Consider the following 19223-nt stretch of genomic DNA (forward strand, 5'->3'; position numbering starts at 1 on the left):
AACCATCTGTTGTTGAGTAACCTCAAAACACACCCTTCTGTTTACAAATAATTGTTATACTAGTTACAAATCATTCTCACCTATTTATTAGCTAGTCTCAGTAGAACCATACAAATTCAAGGTCTTTTTACAATGTCGTAGTATTTTCTTATTATTATTTTAACAAGATGGCCTGTGGTTTCTTGTACTGTCATTAGAAAAAGCAGAAGACCACAGGAATATCAAAATGCAAAACTCAGCTTTCAGATGTTGTTTGCCAATATCTCTATTTTGACAACCCTTGTATGCATAAAAATATCTCTTCAAATATGTTTTGGAGGATTTGTGCTGATTTGTTTTTCTTGGATCTTTGAGCAATTGACTTTCAGCATTTTAATCTCTAAGTATTTTAAAGAATGTTTGCCCTATGTTTGCAATTTCCTTGTTTTGAGAGTAAATAAAATAAAAAAAATATTTTTCTGACTCTATGCCGCAGAAAACTCTGTAATAAGCACATAGTGGGATGGTAATATTTACTTTTAGAAATAAAAGTCAAATTGAAACAATCCATTACCAAGATAAATGTAATGGACCAAACTCAGCAGTTAAAAAACACAGATTCACAGATTGTGTTTAAATAAAAACAAACACTATATGCTATTTACAATAAAACATTCAAAAATAGAAAGACATAGAAAGGTTGAAAATAAAAGTATGAGAAAAGTTGTATCAGGTAAATATCAAAATAAAACTAGTATAGCTATATTAATATCAGGTAAAATGTACTTTATGGCAAAACCAAACCATTATTAGTATAAAAGGGACCATTACATCATGTTCAAAGGAACAGTTAACCTAGACGGTATAATTCTAGTTGGCACTTAATGGCATATCCTCAGCATATATGAAGCAAAAATTGACAAAACTGTAAAGATAAATTGATGAATCCACCTTCACAGGAAGAGATTTAAGTAGTTTTCTCTGTAATTAATAGATCAAGCAGCCAAAAAAATTAATAAAATATAAACTATTTGAATAATGTAGTTACACATGGTCTAGTGGCCACACAATAAGGCTATAGGAAAATGATCTAGGTAGGCCCCAAAAATTTTTGGTTGAATGAAATGAGGGTTATGCAATTATATGGTTAATGAAAAAATACCATTATTTCATAATTCTGAGGTACACTTTTTTTCACATTTAACATCACTGAAATCAAGATGTTTCAGATCATCAATAATGTAGCATAATTTAATTGGCAATGTTTTTCCCTAATGGCTCGTAAAATAATGAGGCATCCTACAAGGGATGCATCTTAAATTCAGTGAAATCTTTCCCATCACTCTGTACTATACAAAGGTAAAGGTAATGAAATGTATGCTGAATTTCATGTATCAATCACTTCTCCTGTACTTCCCACCCCTATCCACAGTAGAAAATAAGAACTCTGACCTTTCTCCTTTGGAGAGTGGGGGATAGGCAGAGGGCAGGAACTGATCACCAACCGCATTACAGCCAACTTTGTGAGATGGCCAGGAGTGCTATTTCAGGACTTACTGTATATAGGAAACCTGCATCTTAGAGAGAATACCTATTCCTTTTCAAGCACACTTTGAACATTTATAAAATGTAGCCATGTATTAGACTTTAAGCAAAGTCTCAACAAATTTCAACAAATCCATGTCATATGGACCATATCCTGTGATCAAAAAACTCCACTAAAAATTGATAGCAAATCATGTTACAAATCAATTTTGAAAATCTCATGTGTTTGGAAATTTCAAATACCCATCTAAATCTTTTATAAGTCAAAGTAACATTATAATGGGAATTGTGAAATACTGAAAACTAGTCAATTATGAAGATGCCACATAAAACTTGTGCAATGCAGCTAAAGTGGTTCTGAGAGGGAAATTCGGAGCCTTAAATGTTTATATTAGAAAAGAAGAAAAGCTAGCAGAGTATAGGCCTCAACAGAGATAGAGAACAACAGAGTAAGCCCCTCCAAAAAATAAGACAAAAATAATAAAATTTAAAAAAAACAGAATAAAAAACAAGATAGATAAAGAAAACTATTAATGGGGACAGGGGTGATGCAAAAGAGAAATAGACATGTATCTTAAGGACCGTTTTCACTAGTCAGTTCTGGATGGGAGAGAGGACAAATTCATCGTTGTCACAGGTTCAAAGCGACTGGAGTGAGATCATTAACCTAGGGAACCAAGAAAAGCATGCAAATGGAGTTCATTCCTCACCTACTCCTAGGTCTTTCTTCCTAGGAAACCTTTTCACACAAAATGCATGTAATGAAATATTATATAATGTTTACATTTTACTCTCCACCATTGCTATCATGAACTAAAATTTGCCAGAATACTATGAAACCCTCAATTTCTGAGGCTGTTTGTTCTAGAGTAGCCTTCTGATCTGATCACTATGTTTTTTAAGTTTATGGTTCTGCTTTTCCTGACCTCTCGTTTCTCAGTATTGTACATGTATCTTACATTCGAGATGCCCTCCCCCTTTCTAATTTGATAGTTTAAGCTTCTGGGAGCCGAGATATCAAGACAAGCAGGCTTATGTAATTTGTATATAAAATAGGAATTCTTATCTCTGAAGAACTTGAGAGAGTATAGTGCATATGCTGAGTAAATAAGCTTTAGTACAATGTGTCCATTTATGCCTGCTCCTGAGTTATTGGGGTTGTTTCAAATAGCCGAATCTTTTGGGTTGAGCATTCTGGATTAGAACATTCAGTTGAAAGAACAATTGTAGGAAGAAGTGCACAATTTAAAGAGGATCCAAAAACTGTGTGTGAGGGAGAAAGAGAGAGAGAGAAGAGAGGAGAAATGAACAGTTTGGGGAACAGGACCATAAAGCAGAGAGCCTGAGAGGATCTCCTTTCTGCCAACACTAGAATAATTGCCAACTCTTTAAATGGTCAAAAATTGGCAAAATCAGAGGTGACAGCAACCTGCCCCAGACCATATTGTCCTGGTTGGCACTTCATAGTCACAGTGCGCCAAATCACAGCCAGCCCCAGGGTCCTTACATGTATTTTGTAATCAGGATATTATTTGGGTCTAACGTAATTTGTATTGTTTGCACTCCCAAAAAGGAGGCAAGCTCTTCCTTATGCTCCCTATAGAATTACAAAGTCACACGAAGGTATATAAACATTTTTTCTTTTGCAAAGCAACCAGCTTCTCACCTGTTCATTAGGGCACCAAGGAAATTCAAAGGTCAGTAATAAAATTTATATCTTTCCAAAAGAAGATTCTGTGCCACAAGCATTGCATAACTAGCACTCTTTTGCCATGACTGTGGTTGCTGAAACAGATATTAATTTAGTCAGTGCCCAAAGCAGTGGGCTTAATGTTTTGTTCTTTTTTAATAAAAAAGCACTTGCATAAGTGACAACTAAAATATTTCTGGGTCTCTTTTACACATAACCAAGCATCAGGAAAACTGCTTCATTTGTAGGCCAAGGAAATATGAAAGACAATTTTATTTTCCTTACATAGCTGAAATTCATGGTCTTAGCAAAGGTATCTATAAAGGTTGAGATTGTACGTAAAAGGTGCAAATGCAGCCAAAATAAATATCTAACAAATGCTGAGTCCAACCTGGCAGCCTTAGTTGACCCTGAATTGCTGGCCTTAAAAGCTATGAATATACTGAGCCCTAATAGATAAAAATCTTCACTGATGATCAAACATTTTTATTTTATATTTCCACACGCTAGATAAAATTATGTTCATTCTTAGCTCCGTGCCTTTGATCACATTTTACTTTCCTTCTGGCATGCCCTCTCATCTTCTCTCCACCTACCTAAATGTCACTGTGGCTGCAAGGCCTGCCAAGTGCTGCCTGGACCTGTCCCAGGATGCCTCACTGACCTTGGCAAGCCTCCTGGCCTCCCTGTGCTCTGAGCTCAAACACTGTGGTTTGTAGCATCATTTAGAGTTTAACTACACAGAACCTGTGCTGCTTCTAAACAAGCCCTGTGAGTCAGCCCTAACTTCCTAACTGGACTGTGATAACATCTTCCAGGATTGGAGGTTGACTTTTTCTTCCTTCTGTGTCTCCTACTGCTAAACATGTGTTAGAAATGCAATAGAAAATGATTTGTTGGTTTCCTAATACCCTATTATACAGTTTAGAGACATTGTTTTCATGTAACTGCTGGTATCATCTATCTCTACGAGGTGCCACCTAAATCATAGGCATGGCTTCCACCTTCCCGAGTTCATAATCTAAAGCAACAACCAACAGCATGCAGCAGGTCTGCTGACTTACTAAAAATAGGCAATAATGATGGTGACTAAGAGTGAGGGTTGATAATAATACCAATTGAGCATACGCATTAAATAAATAGCTACACTAAAGGCAAGTAGGCAAAATCCTGTATCTAATGGAACGAAAAATGAAGATGAAAAATTAGCCTTTCTCTTCTAGGATCCAACAGCCCACTCACAGGAACGAAGGCATTCCGAGCACTAACAAGCTACATCTTGTCTGCACTATTCTCTAAAAATGGGTTTTAATTAACAAGTCTATGCATTTTATGGAGCTGAAAGAAACTACTGAATGAACCCAAGATTTACTTTTTACCACTCTCGCCATTACTAGTGACATGAAATGTCTCTAATAGGTCAGGGTGGCAACAGGACCAAGATGATGCTGTACAACCCTGATATAGAGGACCTCAAAGCTTGCACCTGTAGGAGTATCACATCGATCTTTCCCTTAATCACATCTTAATGCTGGCTTATCTAAGTCCTTCTGGTATTATCCATATAAAGCATAAAGTAATAAGGTTCATAGCAAACTGGAATTTATATTCAATTGATTGCTACTCCTTCAAAATATTTACCTTAGAAGGTCATATCTTTTCTCCAACAGCACTGTCACTATTCCAAGTATCTTCTGAACTCCTGCTCTGAAATTGCTATGACTTTGAAGGCACAGCATTTGAATATCCTCATTAAGGCAATAGGAGCACATCCTCATCATCTGACTTCAAAACAACCCCAAAAGTTGTAGTTGTGATGAATAATGAATAATGAATGGTGGGTTATCAATCTGGGAACCTCCTTGACAAAGCATGACTCAGATGGTGCAAGATTTTCTTTGTGTGGCCTATAAAGTGGTTTCAAAAACAGTTCCAAGGGAGGTGCTTCAGAATGCTTTGAGCAATGGCTACAGCATCCAAAGCCACTAGTTTGGAATTAGGTTAATTTGGATGTGGGAGTTCTGCCATGTGTACTACATGGACAGCCTCATTACGTTAGCCATGCTTTTCAAAGAGTTTCACAAGGGCATAGGTAATTCTCACCTAATAGTTTTTATGTACAGCCTACTTTATGGGTTAAGGAATTCAATATCTGTCCATTTTATTCCCATTTCTCACCCAGATTACCTCTCAGGTAGCAAGAGTGAATCATGTTTGATTATGTTTCACTCTCATTAATGTCTGATCAGATTTAATGAGGGATATTAAATTCAGCATTGGAAAACTCACTTGGTTTTCCCTTTCCTTGACACTAGGATGGCAACCTGAGGGCCTGTGGTTTCCTAAATATGTAACCTGGGGTCACCCATCAACACCATAGCTCCAGCCAAAGTTAGCATTCTGTTCCCAAGAATCAAATTCATTTACCTAGGCCAAGCCTTGGCTCATCATCAGAAACATGGCCTGGGCAGGGGAACAAGGAGGGAATGGAAAGGGAAGTAATATATATTGAAGGATGGCCATGTGCCAGGACCTCTACACATACCTTATCTCATGTAAGTATCAAATCAACCCTGGAAGTAGAAATATCTCAATTTCATATATGTAGAGATAAGGAAGGTTAGGAGAGGTTGGGTAACTTATCCAAAGTCCACACATTAGTAAGTGGAAAAATTCAGATTTAGGTCATCTATTCTTGATTCCAAAGCCCAAGCTCTTTTATAGTGAGAGTGGTGAGCTGTTTCTAGTGATGGAGCCCTGAAGGGGAAGGTGAGCAGCCTTGGACAACATTGGCCCCAGTGCCATTTCTGCCACCTATTGGCTGCATAAGGTGTTAGCCTACTAAATTCTTATTTCCCTCAATTTAATAAATAAGTTGAGTGACTATTATTAAGTCCTTCTACATTGGAAACACTTTACTACATCTCAAAGTTACAAAGATGAGTAAAGTCAGATATATGTCCTCGGGGGGCTTATAGTTCAGTGAGATAGACAAGCACATAATGATATTTCTATAATATACAGTAGAAGCTAAGAGAGAGACATAATATAAAATGGGAGCACGGACTCAGAGTTCAGTGGTAGTATTTACTTGTCTGTGTTCCCCACTCTACTACAAGGTCTATGACTGCAGAGACCATGACCATCTTTAATGTCAGTGCTTGTAGGAGACCTAGCCCATAGTAGGTTTTCAATAAATATGTAAGGCATGAATGAATCAGGCAGTGCTTTATGGAAGACTTGAAAGATGAGAAACAGTTAACCAAGCAGTGAGAGGAAGAAGGGGTGTTTCAGGGAGAAGAAAATGAGAACAGCAAGATATGAACAGGGAACTATATGCACTTTAGTTTTGTCAAAGCACAAAGTGTAAAGAGGGAGGTGGTAGGAGAGCAGGTTGGAGAAATAGAGGCTTGGTTGTGAAGGACCTTGTGTGGTCTAAGGACTCTTGTGCCTAGGGGATGCGAATTCTGAGGATTTGATGGACACCCTTCCTCCCCCCCCCCCTTGAAATTGTTATCAAAGCTTGTGGGCTTGTGTGTAAATGTAAATGTGTACTCTCTGAGGAAGAAGTGTATCACTTTAATCAAATTCCCAAGAACTATAGACAAGGAAGGGCTATTAAAGAGTTCATGGGTGGACAGAGCTGTCAGAATAACAGTTTAGATAGATAAGTCTTGATTTACAGAGGGTGGAAGTCAGGGTTGCAAGAACGGTGCTGGAGAAAACAGTGAAGAGACAGCTGCAACTATTCAGGAAAGAAATTATAGGATTCTAAACCCAATCAAAGGTGTTGGAGATGGTGTGACCTGCCGATTGGAAATGTACTTAGGAATTCGAAGGATCAGATGTACTGATGGGCATCAGGGAGGAGAGAGGGAGCGAAAGAAAATTGAGGTTGACTTCCAGGTTTCCCACTTGGGTTGATAAGTGGGGCCATTGAGTGAGGGAAGGAGGTCCGGCAGGTTTGAAGGTGAAAGTGATGAGCTCAGTTTGAACTCTTGAGTTTGAAGTCTCAGTAGGACTTATCAGGCAGTCGAATGACCCTCACTCTGACCCTGAAGCATGAGGAGAAATCTAGGTTAGAGAGAAAGACTTAAGTCATCAATATCCAGATGAGAGTTTAAACTGTAAGAGGAAATGAGAGCCCCTGGAAAGTCTTAGAAAGGAAAGATAAGATGGACCAAGAGTGTGTCCATGACTTGTACAACACCATCAATGCCCTAAATGCCACTGAATTGCACACTTAAATGCCACTGAACTGCACACTTCGATATATATATATGTATATTTCTCACCACAATGTTTTAAAGTGGGGGAAAATAGATAAGCACTTTAAGCAAAATAAAAAGTATATATTTTTCTTACAAAAAGAATGGATCCATGGGGCATGCTGACATTTGAAGGACTGCATACAAAGAGAAACCCATGGGGAAGGTGGGCAAGGAATAATCAGAGATAGGAGGAAAGAGGCTCAGGAGAGTAGTTACAGATGCTAGGGGAATAGAGTTCCAATAAAATACAGGGCGGAGTGGGCAGAGAAGTTAGAATTGCTAAGGCTACTTCCAGAAATAACAGTCAGAATATATGAGCTCTGGGAGCAAGAGAGAATTCTGGTCTCTGGACTTGCCCATCCAGAATGTCTCAGCAGCAATAAAATGACTTAAATTTCATCTTTCAAAATAAAACTTGCCATGCTTTGCCAGTTTTGTCTGGGCAGGAAACAGAGCTCAGACCAGCTGCTGAGGATGGTTCTAAATTCCACTTCAGAGCACTGGAATGTGACACCTCCCAAGTTCCAGCCTCTGCTCTGGGCAGAAGAAAGCAGCCTGGAGCAGAGGGAGGCACAGTGGAGCCCTCCAGCCTCCCTCCCCTTGGGGCTGACACTCCTCTGACTGCTCACAGGGTCTCCCATCCAAGCATGACAAGTCAATGCATTCCTAGTCCCTTTATCTCTGCAAATTTCCTCTCACCTGATGGCTTCTTTGGTATTTAGACAAAGCAGGTTGCTATGAAATGATAAAGTCATAGATGGGAGCTGCCTCTGACTAAAGGATCTCTTTCCCTTGAGGACTTCCCAACAGTGCTTCAAAGACAACTTTTTGAATACCTGAGAGAGAGGGACTGGCACAGGATGGAGACAGAGGGACCCCTGGGGAACCTCTGGCCATAGCAAACCCTCCTTGTGTCATCCTGGGGTGCCTGTGCCACCACCATTTATGAGCTGAATTTAGGAAAGCATTGCCAGCTTTAAGAAGCTCTAATGGATCATCAGCTAATCTTCTGTCATATTTGTGGCAGAGTTTGACTAATATTCTTTCAATGTGGCAGAATAAACCTGCTAATTCATTCTTTCACATTAAATATTTAAAAGATAGTCTAATCATGTGAAAGACTCTGAGCATCTTCTTCAGTAATTTAGTGTTAATATCAAGATCTGCTAAACAGCATAGAACTATGGCAAACCCACCACCCATCTGTGAGGGCCCTCATAGCACCTTTGTTAATAATTTGTGTATATTCTTGTTGTCAAAGGTAATTGTTACCAAGACCTATCCAGGGGTAAGTTAAAATAAGAGATATTGGGGACCACTATAGTGGGGGCAATAAAGCATGTGACAAACAGAAATGAGCCCCCCAAAATGGTAGATGAAAGCCTCAGTATTGCCTTTATTATTTTGGGCTGGAGACTATGGCTGAGTGTGGCAGCAAGCGGGCTGGAAACTGAAGCCCAGAATTAAATAGATTTACCAGCCTCATGGAGGGCATGGGGCCTGTCTGGGGAAAACTTACAACCCGGGGCAGAGGAAGCTGATGAAGCTTAAGTTTCAGGGATCCCCATTTAAAAGGGTCCCTTTGAGACTCTTCTAAGGCCCTGGGAGGAGCCCTTATTATTTTACATTTGTATTTTTATGGGTTTTTTTTTTTTAAAGGGGCCCCCCAAAATTGTATAAGCGTCAGGTTCCCCCCAGAAAATCTGCCTGCATGGTACAGAAGAGGACCGCCTCTGCTCCCTATGGGCAGCATGCTAGGTTGACTCCAGCCTTATTTACTGAATGAGTAAAGGGGAAGAGAAAGTCTGGGATGTACCCACAGGGTGCCCTCGATATGAAGGACACACAAGAGTGGGGACAGTCACCCAGGCCAAACTCCAAGTACTTCGTTGGTTCTGTGATGGTCTCATGCCGGGCATCATGCAGAATCCCTCTCCAGACTTTGAGATGGAGGATTTCTCAAAGTTTCTTTAAGTTGAGTGAGCTTCCCCCAGCCTCCCATTAATTCCTCCCTGGACCATGGCAACCCACAGACCAAACCGAAAGCAGCAGCAATGCTTGGCGCCCTATCGTCCAGAGGCCTGCCTCTCTCCTGTCCCACCACCGGCAGGCCCAGACAATATCTCTCCCTGCAAGCCATGTGTCAGAAATCCAAAATTACCTAGAAACCTACCAACTAAGGGATGCTTTCATTATTCAAGTTTCCAAATCTGTGCCCTCGAGCACAATGCCTCCTTGTCTTAGAAGACAAGCCCTTGTTTGGTGGGCTGGGAGCAGAGGCACTGAAGAAAGCCAATATGCAGAGATTTGGCCTTTCAAGCCAGGATTGCTGTTAAGACAATCCTAACAACAAACGCCCAGGAGGAGCAGGGCTGGCTGAATATTGAATATCTCACATTTGCGTGCCCCACGGGAGGCCTCTGTGAGAGCACTCTATCCTGCAGCGTTTGACCAGGGGAAAAGGGGTGAAACTCTTCATTGAAGAAAAGAGGCGACTCCCCTCCCCCGCCTGGAAGACGCCCTGCCTTAGGCTGCTTGCTTCACCACACCTCTCCTTTCAGCTCTGGTAACACAGCCCAGAGCCCCCACCTCTTGTCAAAAACTTTTTTAAATTAATGTGCCATGTTGGTTTTTTTAAACTTTGTTTTTACTTTTTAAAATAAAATAAGAATTTAACTTACGTTGATATTTAGGCTGTTCAGGGAATAACAATGGTAGGAATCAGTCTTTGGCTATTTATCTGCAGCTTTTTCCCCCTCAGAAATCTTTTTCCAAGGTTTCTGGTGAATTGCGTGCAGGGACTGCCCAGCCCTGCGGGTGTCAGACTGAGAATTTGCTGGGCAAGTCAGCTTCTGTATCCTAAAATCCGGTCTGTGCAGGTCCCCACTTAAAGCAACTCCAGAGTCTGGAGTAGGGGTCTGTTTCCAGGCCTGTGGGCAGGCTCAGGCTGAGTGAGTTCTCAGAAGCCACCTTGTCCCCTGTCCGCTAGACACCTGAGGAGACAAGGCCTGGGCAGGCACAATTCCATAAGAGGGACCACTGACCTCAATGGCTCCACTCAGCCCTGTGGTGGTGGCCATGTGGGCCTGGGGTTCTCTCCAGCCCTGGCCAGCCTTTGCCCTGAGCCATACATGGGTCCTGAATCAGGCTGAGAGCAGCGGTGAGCCCATGACCCTCCTGGGCTCTGATCCAAGTAGAAGCTTTCTGGACCAGGTGGCAGCTAGCGCAGGGTGTGCCAGCACACAGTGAGCTGGGACACAGGAGGGCAGTCAGAGGCCAGAGCCCAAGGAGCCAGAGCAGTGAACGGGGCCCAGCGTGGACCTAGGTTCTGGGGCGCCAGGCTATGCTGTGTGGGCTCTGGAACATTCCGCATGCCTCCCTGCGACTGGCAGAGCCTATTTCTTAGAACCTGAGGTGGGGGAGAGGGGTGCCTTGGGACTTGGTGAAGATGTGAAGGGACTGGCTTAGAATCACTGCACTATTTTCATGAATGAAGCAAATACCGTGTACGAAGCCGTGCAGAGGTGTTGTGTCTCTACATAGTGCTATGTACTCAACAGGTAACATCCAGCCACCCTTACATGAGTTGTCAGTCCCTCTTCACAAGGTTATTGATTGAAACTTCAAGCCAAGCTTATGTTTAAGGGGAAAGCAGGCTCTTTCCAGCTTCATTCTGAAGTACGTGGTCTCCCATGCGACACGTGATCCACGCTGGGCCATGCGAGTGAACTTCCTTCCATCAGAGGGGAGGCAGGAGTTACAAACTCAGTCTCAATCTCTCATGTGGCTACTTACAGTTTAGTCTTTCAAGTACAGATTATTTCTTAAGTGGATTTTTATAATTCTGACAAAATAGTGTAACGATTAAGTGAAAGAGGGGTAAGGTTCCAAAATCAAACTATAAGGGTTTGATTCCCAGTTTTGCAACATTAAAATTGTGGGCGTATAAATATGTTCATAAGTGGCTTGTGGTTACATACCTTCACTGAGTCTCCATTTTCCTTACCTGCAAAAAAGGGACAACAGACCCTACAACAAGTCTGCTTTAGTGAGGCTTATTTAATTAAATGAGATGATACATGTACAGCACTTTGCATAATCCCAGGAAGGTGGATAATACACAATAACAGTCAGCTAGCGTTAGTAAAATCAGTACTGAACACATCCATGAAAATGCAAGAATTTTGGAAGGAGTGACCATATAAAAAGTCCTCCTAAAAGAACTGGGCAGAATTGCCTCAGCCTTCCACCTGGGCCTTTGACCCTCCAATCTTTCCCCCCTCAGGTCCATACTCTACAGTGTCCACAGCTGCTTCACAAGAAACAAATCTAATCATAGTGCCCTGAGTTAAATCCATCAAGGATCCCCCTGGGCTCTGGATAGAATCCATACTTGGCTTGCTGGTCTCTCACAGTGGGGACCCCACCTCCCTTTCACCCCCAAGCCATGCACTTTGCCTTTGCCTTTCTATGCAGGAATGCCAAGCTCTTCTTGGCCCTGCAGGAGAGCTCCAATGTTAGTTCCCAGGCACTTGGTTCTTAGCACTTGCTAAGAGTGATGGTCGGCTGGTTAAACCTGTGAGCTGTGGAACCAAACTGCGGAGGTTTAAATTCCAGTTTCTCCCTGTGACCTTGAGCAAGTTTCTTCACCTGTCTTTGCATCGATATTTTTTTATCTGTAAATTGAAAAAAAATATTGTCGAATTCATAAGGTTATTAATGAGAATTAAATGAGCTAATATATAGAAAGCATGTTAGTAATAGAATAGTCCCTGACACATAGTAAGTGCTCAATAAATATTAACTGTACCAATAACAGTTATTATTATCATCATTATCATTATTACTATTCCACTGGAACAGAAGCTCTTTAAGCCTAGAGACTGTCTATTTTGTTCACTGCCTGGCACATAGAGGTGCTGGGTATACAGATGTTGAATAACACACAGCCCCTTGCCTGTGGTTATTTGTTTATATATCTCCCTCAGCAGACTGTGGGCACCTCGGTTCTATCTAATCAATCCTGTAGCCCAGAGGTCTGCTCAGTGGGCACAGAATAGATCCTTAATAAATGTTTGCTGAATGAATACATGAGCAAACCTCTGAGACTGTGTGTATATTATCTCCCAGTAAAACATTAGCTTCGGGTTTAAGTTTATTAAAAAGTATGCCCTCTGTATGCTGGTGCTCTTTCACACTGCGTGAGTAATGGCGGCTAGAAGGTCTTGACTGCCAGGCAGTGCATTTGGGGGCTTTTTCAGGGAAGGAGGACTTTCTCTAGAACAGGAGAAAGTTATTCCAGAAGTTCCTGACCCTGGGCACTGCACTCCCCCAGTGCCCCTCACTGCGTCTGCCCCTTCCTGAGTCCCACACGCCCTCCTCACATACAGCCAAAGAGAACTGTGGCTCATAAGGGGCAGGCCAAGCCTGGAAGGAGAAAGGCCAAAGGTATCTTGGTCCGAACCCAGTATGTCTTCCCCCAGCGCAGCAGCCTCCTCTCTGCCCTTGTGGGCCAGGTCCTCCACGCTCCCCACTTCACAAGAAACCCCCTTTTTTCTGAAAGAAAATTAAATATTTCCCCACAACACATCAGCCTTTCTGCTTCTCTTATCTACAGTGAAATATAAAATCAGGGGAGGGAGGGTTGTGAATGAATGTAGTCTGTAGTCTTCACTTAATTATAACTCAATACTAGAAGACCACTGTTTTATACGCCTCTCAGTAACCAAAACCACTTATTATTCCAAGTACAAACAGATTTATGACCCTTAATGCCTACCATGTTTTCTGTCGTGGGGAAACAGCAAGGGCGAGCTCAAAGTTTGGACATGATAGCTTTCATCCCAGTTGCCCGACCATACCTCCTTCCATCTCACAGCTCATTTTATACTCACGCCAGTGCAGTGAGGCAGGTGAGGTTTTGCATTTCCATTGTATGGGCGTGGAATATAGAGACTGAGAGATCAGGAGGGTTGTGCTTAACTAACAATAAGTTTGGAAAACACACATGGCCTCTGTCATCACTGAGAGCATCGCCTTCTGCCGTTGCTCATGCATAAAAGTTGTAGGTCCAGAGGCATCCTCTTGGCCATGGCCATGGCCATGGCCATAGCAGGCCCCTGTGCTCTCTCCCCACCCACTGCCCAGCCCTGCACTTGCACTTGTGAGGTTGCAGTTCCCTCAGGGGCAATCTGGCATTCCCGAGCCTTGGCTTGCTGGGGGCTAGGGTATTTAGTTCCCTGGCCTCTTGGTCAAAGACATTCCAGGGAGTAAGAGCTGCCTTTAAACAGCTTCCAGTTGCTCCCCCCCTGAGCACTCAGTGGGAGTGAGTCATGTCCCGCCTCTGCCATTAACCTACTGTTACCCTGCACAGGCCACCCACCTCCCTCCCCTATAAATAGAGCCAGAGGGGCAGCTTTGAGAATCTGATTGCACTGTGAGTGGTCTCCCCAGAAGACACAGGCACCAAAAATCGTGGGTGTCATTTCAGGAGGGTCACAACCTTCCATCCATTGGAGCTCTTTTGGGTACCACATTGGTCCACTGGCTCTGGGTAAGAACCCCTGGGCCAGGTGAGCCCTGACACCAAAAGGAGGAGACCCAAATGCGGGCTCTTAAAGTACAACATAAGTAGTTTTTTCCCTCATGATGTGTTTAAAAGAAAATATGAATTTTAAAAAAAGAAAAATACAATAAACATACTACCAGCAAAACCACCATTAATATTTTAGTAAATATCCCTCAGTCTTTCTCTCTCATTTTCCACTGATTATATCAGGAATGTTATCCCATGTCATTTAAATGTTATTTGAAAACAGTGTCCGCATAGTAATTGCATGGTAGTTCTAGAATGTATTATTAAGCCATTCTTAATTGTTAAACATTTAGGTTTCCCCTTTATTATTATTATCTGACTATTTTCTTGGGCTAAAAGTGGAATTGCCAGCTTTACTTAGAAGTACCTATAACAATTAATACCTACGACAATAAGCCCCTTGCCACCTCCTCTCCCATAAGTTTGTACCCATTTCTCCACTCCCAGTAGCCAGGGAGGCGGGGTGGAAGAGACTTACACCTGCTGCTTGAACCAGCAACCCCGGAATACCAACACTGAGTAGGATCTCTGTTTACTAAAAGTTAACTATCTCAGGCCACAGCAATCATGTCTATTTTCAGGGCTGGCCTAGGCATGTTTTGAAGTGGGTGGAATTTGCCTTTGGTCCCTGCCTCATTCCCGGGCCCTCCTATAACCCTGACAGCATTGACTCAGCCACCACACCTTCCCCTCCCAGGTTCAGCAGCAGCTTCTCCACCCTCACTCCCTACAATCCCTCTCCCCTTTATTGCTTCTTATCAGCAGATCTAAACTTTCTATTCACAGCCTCAGGAATTGGTTGCATGCACCTATGTGAACGGGTTCTGGGGAACAGGCTGAGTCCTGAGTAGAGGTGCCCTGGGTCCAAGCCAGGTGGTGGCAGATCCAGGATGTGGGAGGTGCCACTGGGCAAAGGGTGATGGTCCAAAGGCAGATGGACCGTGGTAGGCCACCTCAATGCCCGGGTGTGTAGGCAGCCACCTGCTCTCTCTTTCAGAGTTGGTCCTTTAGAGTGTTGCTCAAAGAGAAGAGCAGGGCCTCACTGAATAAACAAATCTAATTCTCATGAGAACTGGCTACATGGAGTGGTTGCCCAGAATGATGGGCAGTTTCAATAATTTGCTTGACAAATTGTGCTCTTCTCTGGGCCTTAAATCTGCATATTGGTGATGGGAGAGGGAGAGCACAGGTATTGCCCTGCCTCACTCTGAGCTCTCAGGTTTGTTGCACACTTGGCCTGCCCATGGCTTACCACCCTTTCTCTTGGCCCCGCAGTCCGATGGCTCCATCCTGGCGATCGCCCTGCTGATCCTGTTCCTGCTCCTGGCCCTGGCTCTCCTCTGGTGGTTCTGGCCCCTCTGCTGCACCGTGGTAAGTGCCCGAAGCTCCTCATCCTTCCTCAGGCCTCGGGCCACTCAAAGCAAAGGGCGATGCAAAGTTAACAGGACCATGAGTAGAATAGGGTGACAAAAAACTGTGCAAAATTCGAGGACAAATAATTATACCATTTATACAAATTGGAGTAAACTAACATTGCTTGATGGAACCAGGCAAGAGTCATGAGGAATCAATATGGGTTAGGGAAGTGGGATTGCCAGTGGACACATCCTTTAGGTGGGGCAGTTGAGGTGGCTGCTGTAGTTCTGGTACTTAGGAAGGAGCCACACAAGATTGTAAATGACAAGTATTACTTGACATGTAATAAGTATATATACATGTGTATGCATGGTGCACACACACACTCACACATACACTTACTGAGTTGCCCTAGCTGATACTCTCCCAAGGTCACCTGGTCTTAGCAACTAGTCAGCCCGCCTGAAAGAACGCAGTAAGCCCAGGGGAGCTGGAAGCGAGCGCTGCCCTGCTCCCATGGCATCTCCTGTTTCCTGCGTCTTAGTGCTCCCAGGGAGGGTCCTACGGCAGGGGGATCTCCAGCCAAGAGCCTGTCACATGTTCTCTCTGAAACTCCACCACTCAGCACACAGTGCAGGGGGACTCACATCTGTATGTAGAACTGAGTGAGCCAAGACCATGAACTCAAGAGTGCTGGATGGGCAAGTGGAGGGAAGGGGCTTCAAGTGACCATTTAAAGAGGCGGTAAATGAAGGAGATGAGAAACTCAGCCAGAAGGTGCATCCATGTGGCAGAACTTCTGGAAAGAGAGAGACTCTTGCATCAGCAGAAGCCTCCGGGTGTTGAGGGAAAGAGATGACTTAGAGCAGACAAGAATGCGTGTGTGCAGGGAGGGATCAGGGAGGTGCAAGTCTTGGGTCAATTAGTGTAGTCCAGACTGGCTGATCTCACCAAGATGTCAAACTGACTCCTGCCACAGCAGCCCCAAGAGTTAGATGTTGTTTTAAATACTTGAGGCTGCACAGCAATTTAGTTTGAGTGGGAAAACAAAACAAAAACAAACAACAACAAAAAACATGAGTCAGCCAGAGTGCTTTCTACAGTGATTTTTTAAAAAGAACTAAAGAGGCACATCTTCAAGTCTGGAATTTAGGGGGGCAGGGGGCCTTGCAATGGGCTCTTAAAGAAGTAGGTGGCCAGGGTTGGTGAGGCTGGTAGCAAGCACTGTTGTAGTAAGCGTCACTTGTGTTCACCTTGTCCCTTTGATTATTAAAAACAGTTACCTCTGGGCAAGGGCAACTAGAAACATTAAACAGCCAAGCAGGGCTTCACTACTTAACTAGCTGTGTGTTCTTGGGCAAGTTACTTAATCTCTCTGTGCCCCAGTTTCCTCATTCATATAGTAAAGACAACAAGAGCACCAACCTCATAGGAATACGGCAAAGGGTTTATAGATATATACACTACTTAAAAACAGCACCTCGCACATAGTAAGTGCTGTGTATTATCATTATTAATATTTAAAAGTATTTACTCTAATAAGAATATATTACTGTATTGTGTGTCATTCAATTTATATTGATGGAAAATTTTTTTCCAGTTTTATTGAGATATAATTGACATACAACATTGTATAAGTTGTACAACATAACGTAATGATATATGTATATATTGCAAAATGATCACCACAGTCAGTTTAGTTAACACCCATCACCTCACAGTTACAAATTTTTTTCCTTGTGATAAAAACTTTTAAGATATACTCTCAGCAACTGTCAAATAAACAATACAGTATATTAACTAAAGTCATCATGTTGCACATTACATCCCCAGAACTTATTTATAACTAGAAGTTTATATCTTTTGATCACCTTCACCCAGTTCCCCCACCTTCCATCCCTCTGCCTCTGACAACCACTAATCTGATCTCTGTTTCTTTTACTTAATTTTTTGTTTAGATTCCACATATAAGTGAGATCATATAGTATTTGTATTTGTCTTCCTCTGTCCAGCTTATTTCACTTAACACAGTGCCCTCAGGATCTATCCATGCTGTCAGAAATGGCAGGATTTCTTTTGTTTTTATGGCTAAGTAGTATCACATTGTTTATATATAATATTATATATAAATCACATTTCCTTTATCCATTCATCTGTCCAACACTTAGGTTGTTTTCATGTCTTGGCTAATGCTGCAGTAAACATGGGGATACAGATATCTCTTTAGGAGAGTGATTTGCTCTCCTTTGGATAAATACCCAGAAGTGGAATTGCTGGGTCATATGGTAGTTCTATTTTTAATTTTATGAGGAACCTCCATACCGTTATCCATAGTGGCTGCGCCAATTTACATTCCCACCAACAGTGCACAAGGGTTCCCTTTCCTCCACATCCTCGCCAGCATTTGTTATCTCTGGTCTTTGCAGTGAGGTGATATTTCACTGTGGTTTTTATTTGCAGGGAAACATCTCTTAATTAATGTCTTTCATTACTGGAAGCAGTGTCACCCAAGGCCATATTATTTTGCAATATTCAAATTATTTTTCAATGAATTTATCTGATTAAGTCCATGTTGCTTTGGAAGGCAGCCAGAATGCCTTAATGTGATCTGATTTTGTAAGTCCTGAAGAATTTCTTTACAAAGAAAGACTCTGGAGATTAATTTTCCTGTTTATGATGTCTACAAAAAACTGTCTTCACCCTTCTTTGTGAAAGTTGGCCAGATTTTTGATTCTTGGTGTCCCCCAAACCAAATTTATCACTCATTTCCTTCATGAATAATGACGCTCTGAAGGGGGCAGGACACGGTCATGTGTTTTCTAGAGGGATATGCAGGAGAGATGTTAGAGCCGGTGCCCCGATGTGAGCCTGCAGCCCAGCGAGGCTGGCAGCTTTTATGTGCACAACAAAGGCCGCCACATCACATCGGCGTAAATTTCAGCAGACAGCAAGACACTGATAGATTCTGACTGGCAATGGGGACTGGCTCCTCCAAATCAAAGATCTGGGGGATAGAATAAATGCCTGCATGGTCCTTAATCTACTGAATCCTCTTATGAACATCTTCACTTCCCTAATTCCCACCTCACTTGCCCTGCCCACTCCTACACCTAGATCCAGCAATTGTATGTAGTCTCCTTTCCTGCTGCCAGGATACTGATCACTTCAGAAGAGAACAGCCCAAGCATGCTGATGGGGCAACTGCACACTTATTTCTGTTCAAATAATGGCAAATATTTTTATTTATTTTGTTGGAATGGGGTAATGTGTGTGCACTCACTTCTCCCCACGTAAACAGAGGTCTGTTCTCCTTTGTTTTGTTTGTAATGGTCTTGTTGATCTCTAATGAACAGCGGTTTTTAAAGCATTTATGTAGAAGATCATGTTTAACTCACTATTGAATTTTAAGGATAGTTCAACAAATAAGGCCTTTAGACCTCTCCGATGACAAATTGCAAAGGACAAAAATTGATCAAGAAGTTAATATGCCTTAAATTGAATAAAAATAAAGTCTTTGATAGTGCTCTCCACACCTTTAAGCATAATATCTAATTTGCAGGGCTGACAACCAAGCCTAACATCCCCAAAGGGATTTACTGACAGTTTGTTTAATAGAAACCTGACTAGTACAAGCAGCTCCTTAGCTTAGACCTGTCATGCTCTCTTTCCAGCCTCCACCCATTCCCATCTGGACACTCCTCACCCTGCAGCGGACAAGATTATTTCTCACTAACACACAGAGCTCGGCCATGGCCTGTCCTCACCCTGGGGTTCTGCAGCACACACC

The 19223-nt window shown here is 42.5% G+C and overlaps 1 protein-coding gene across 1 annotated transcript in view; it reads left to right on the top strand.

Annotated features, from left to right (window-relative positions):
* ANTXR1 (ANTXR cell adhesion molecule 1) overlaps positions 1-19223 on the top strand; it is a 196480-nt gene that overhangs the window by 106440 nt on the left and 70817 nt on the right. The window contains exon 13 of the mRNA XM_087823606.1: positions 15356-15451. Coding sequence (XP_087679732.1) covers positions 15356-15451 — 96 coding nt within the window. The remainder of the gene's footprint in view (positions 1-15355; positions 15452-19223) is intronic.

The sequence above is a fragment of the Miniopterus natalensis genome, chromosome 13 (genome assembly GCF_054644295.1).
Source record: "Miniopterus natalensis isolate mMinNat1 chromosome 13, mMinNat1.hap1, whole genome shotgun sequence".
NCBI lineage: Eukaryota > Metazoa > Chordata > Mammalia > Chiroptera > Miniopteridae > Miniopterus > Miniopterus natalensis.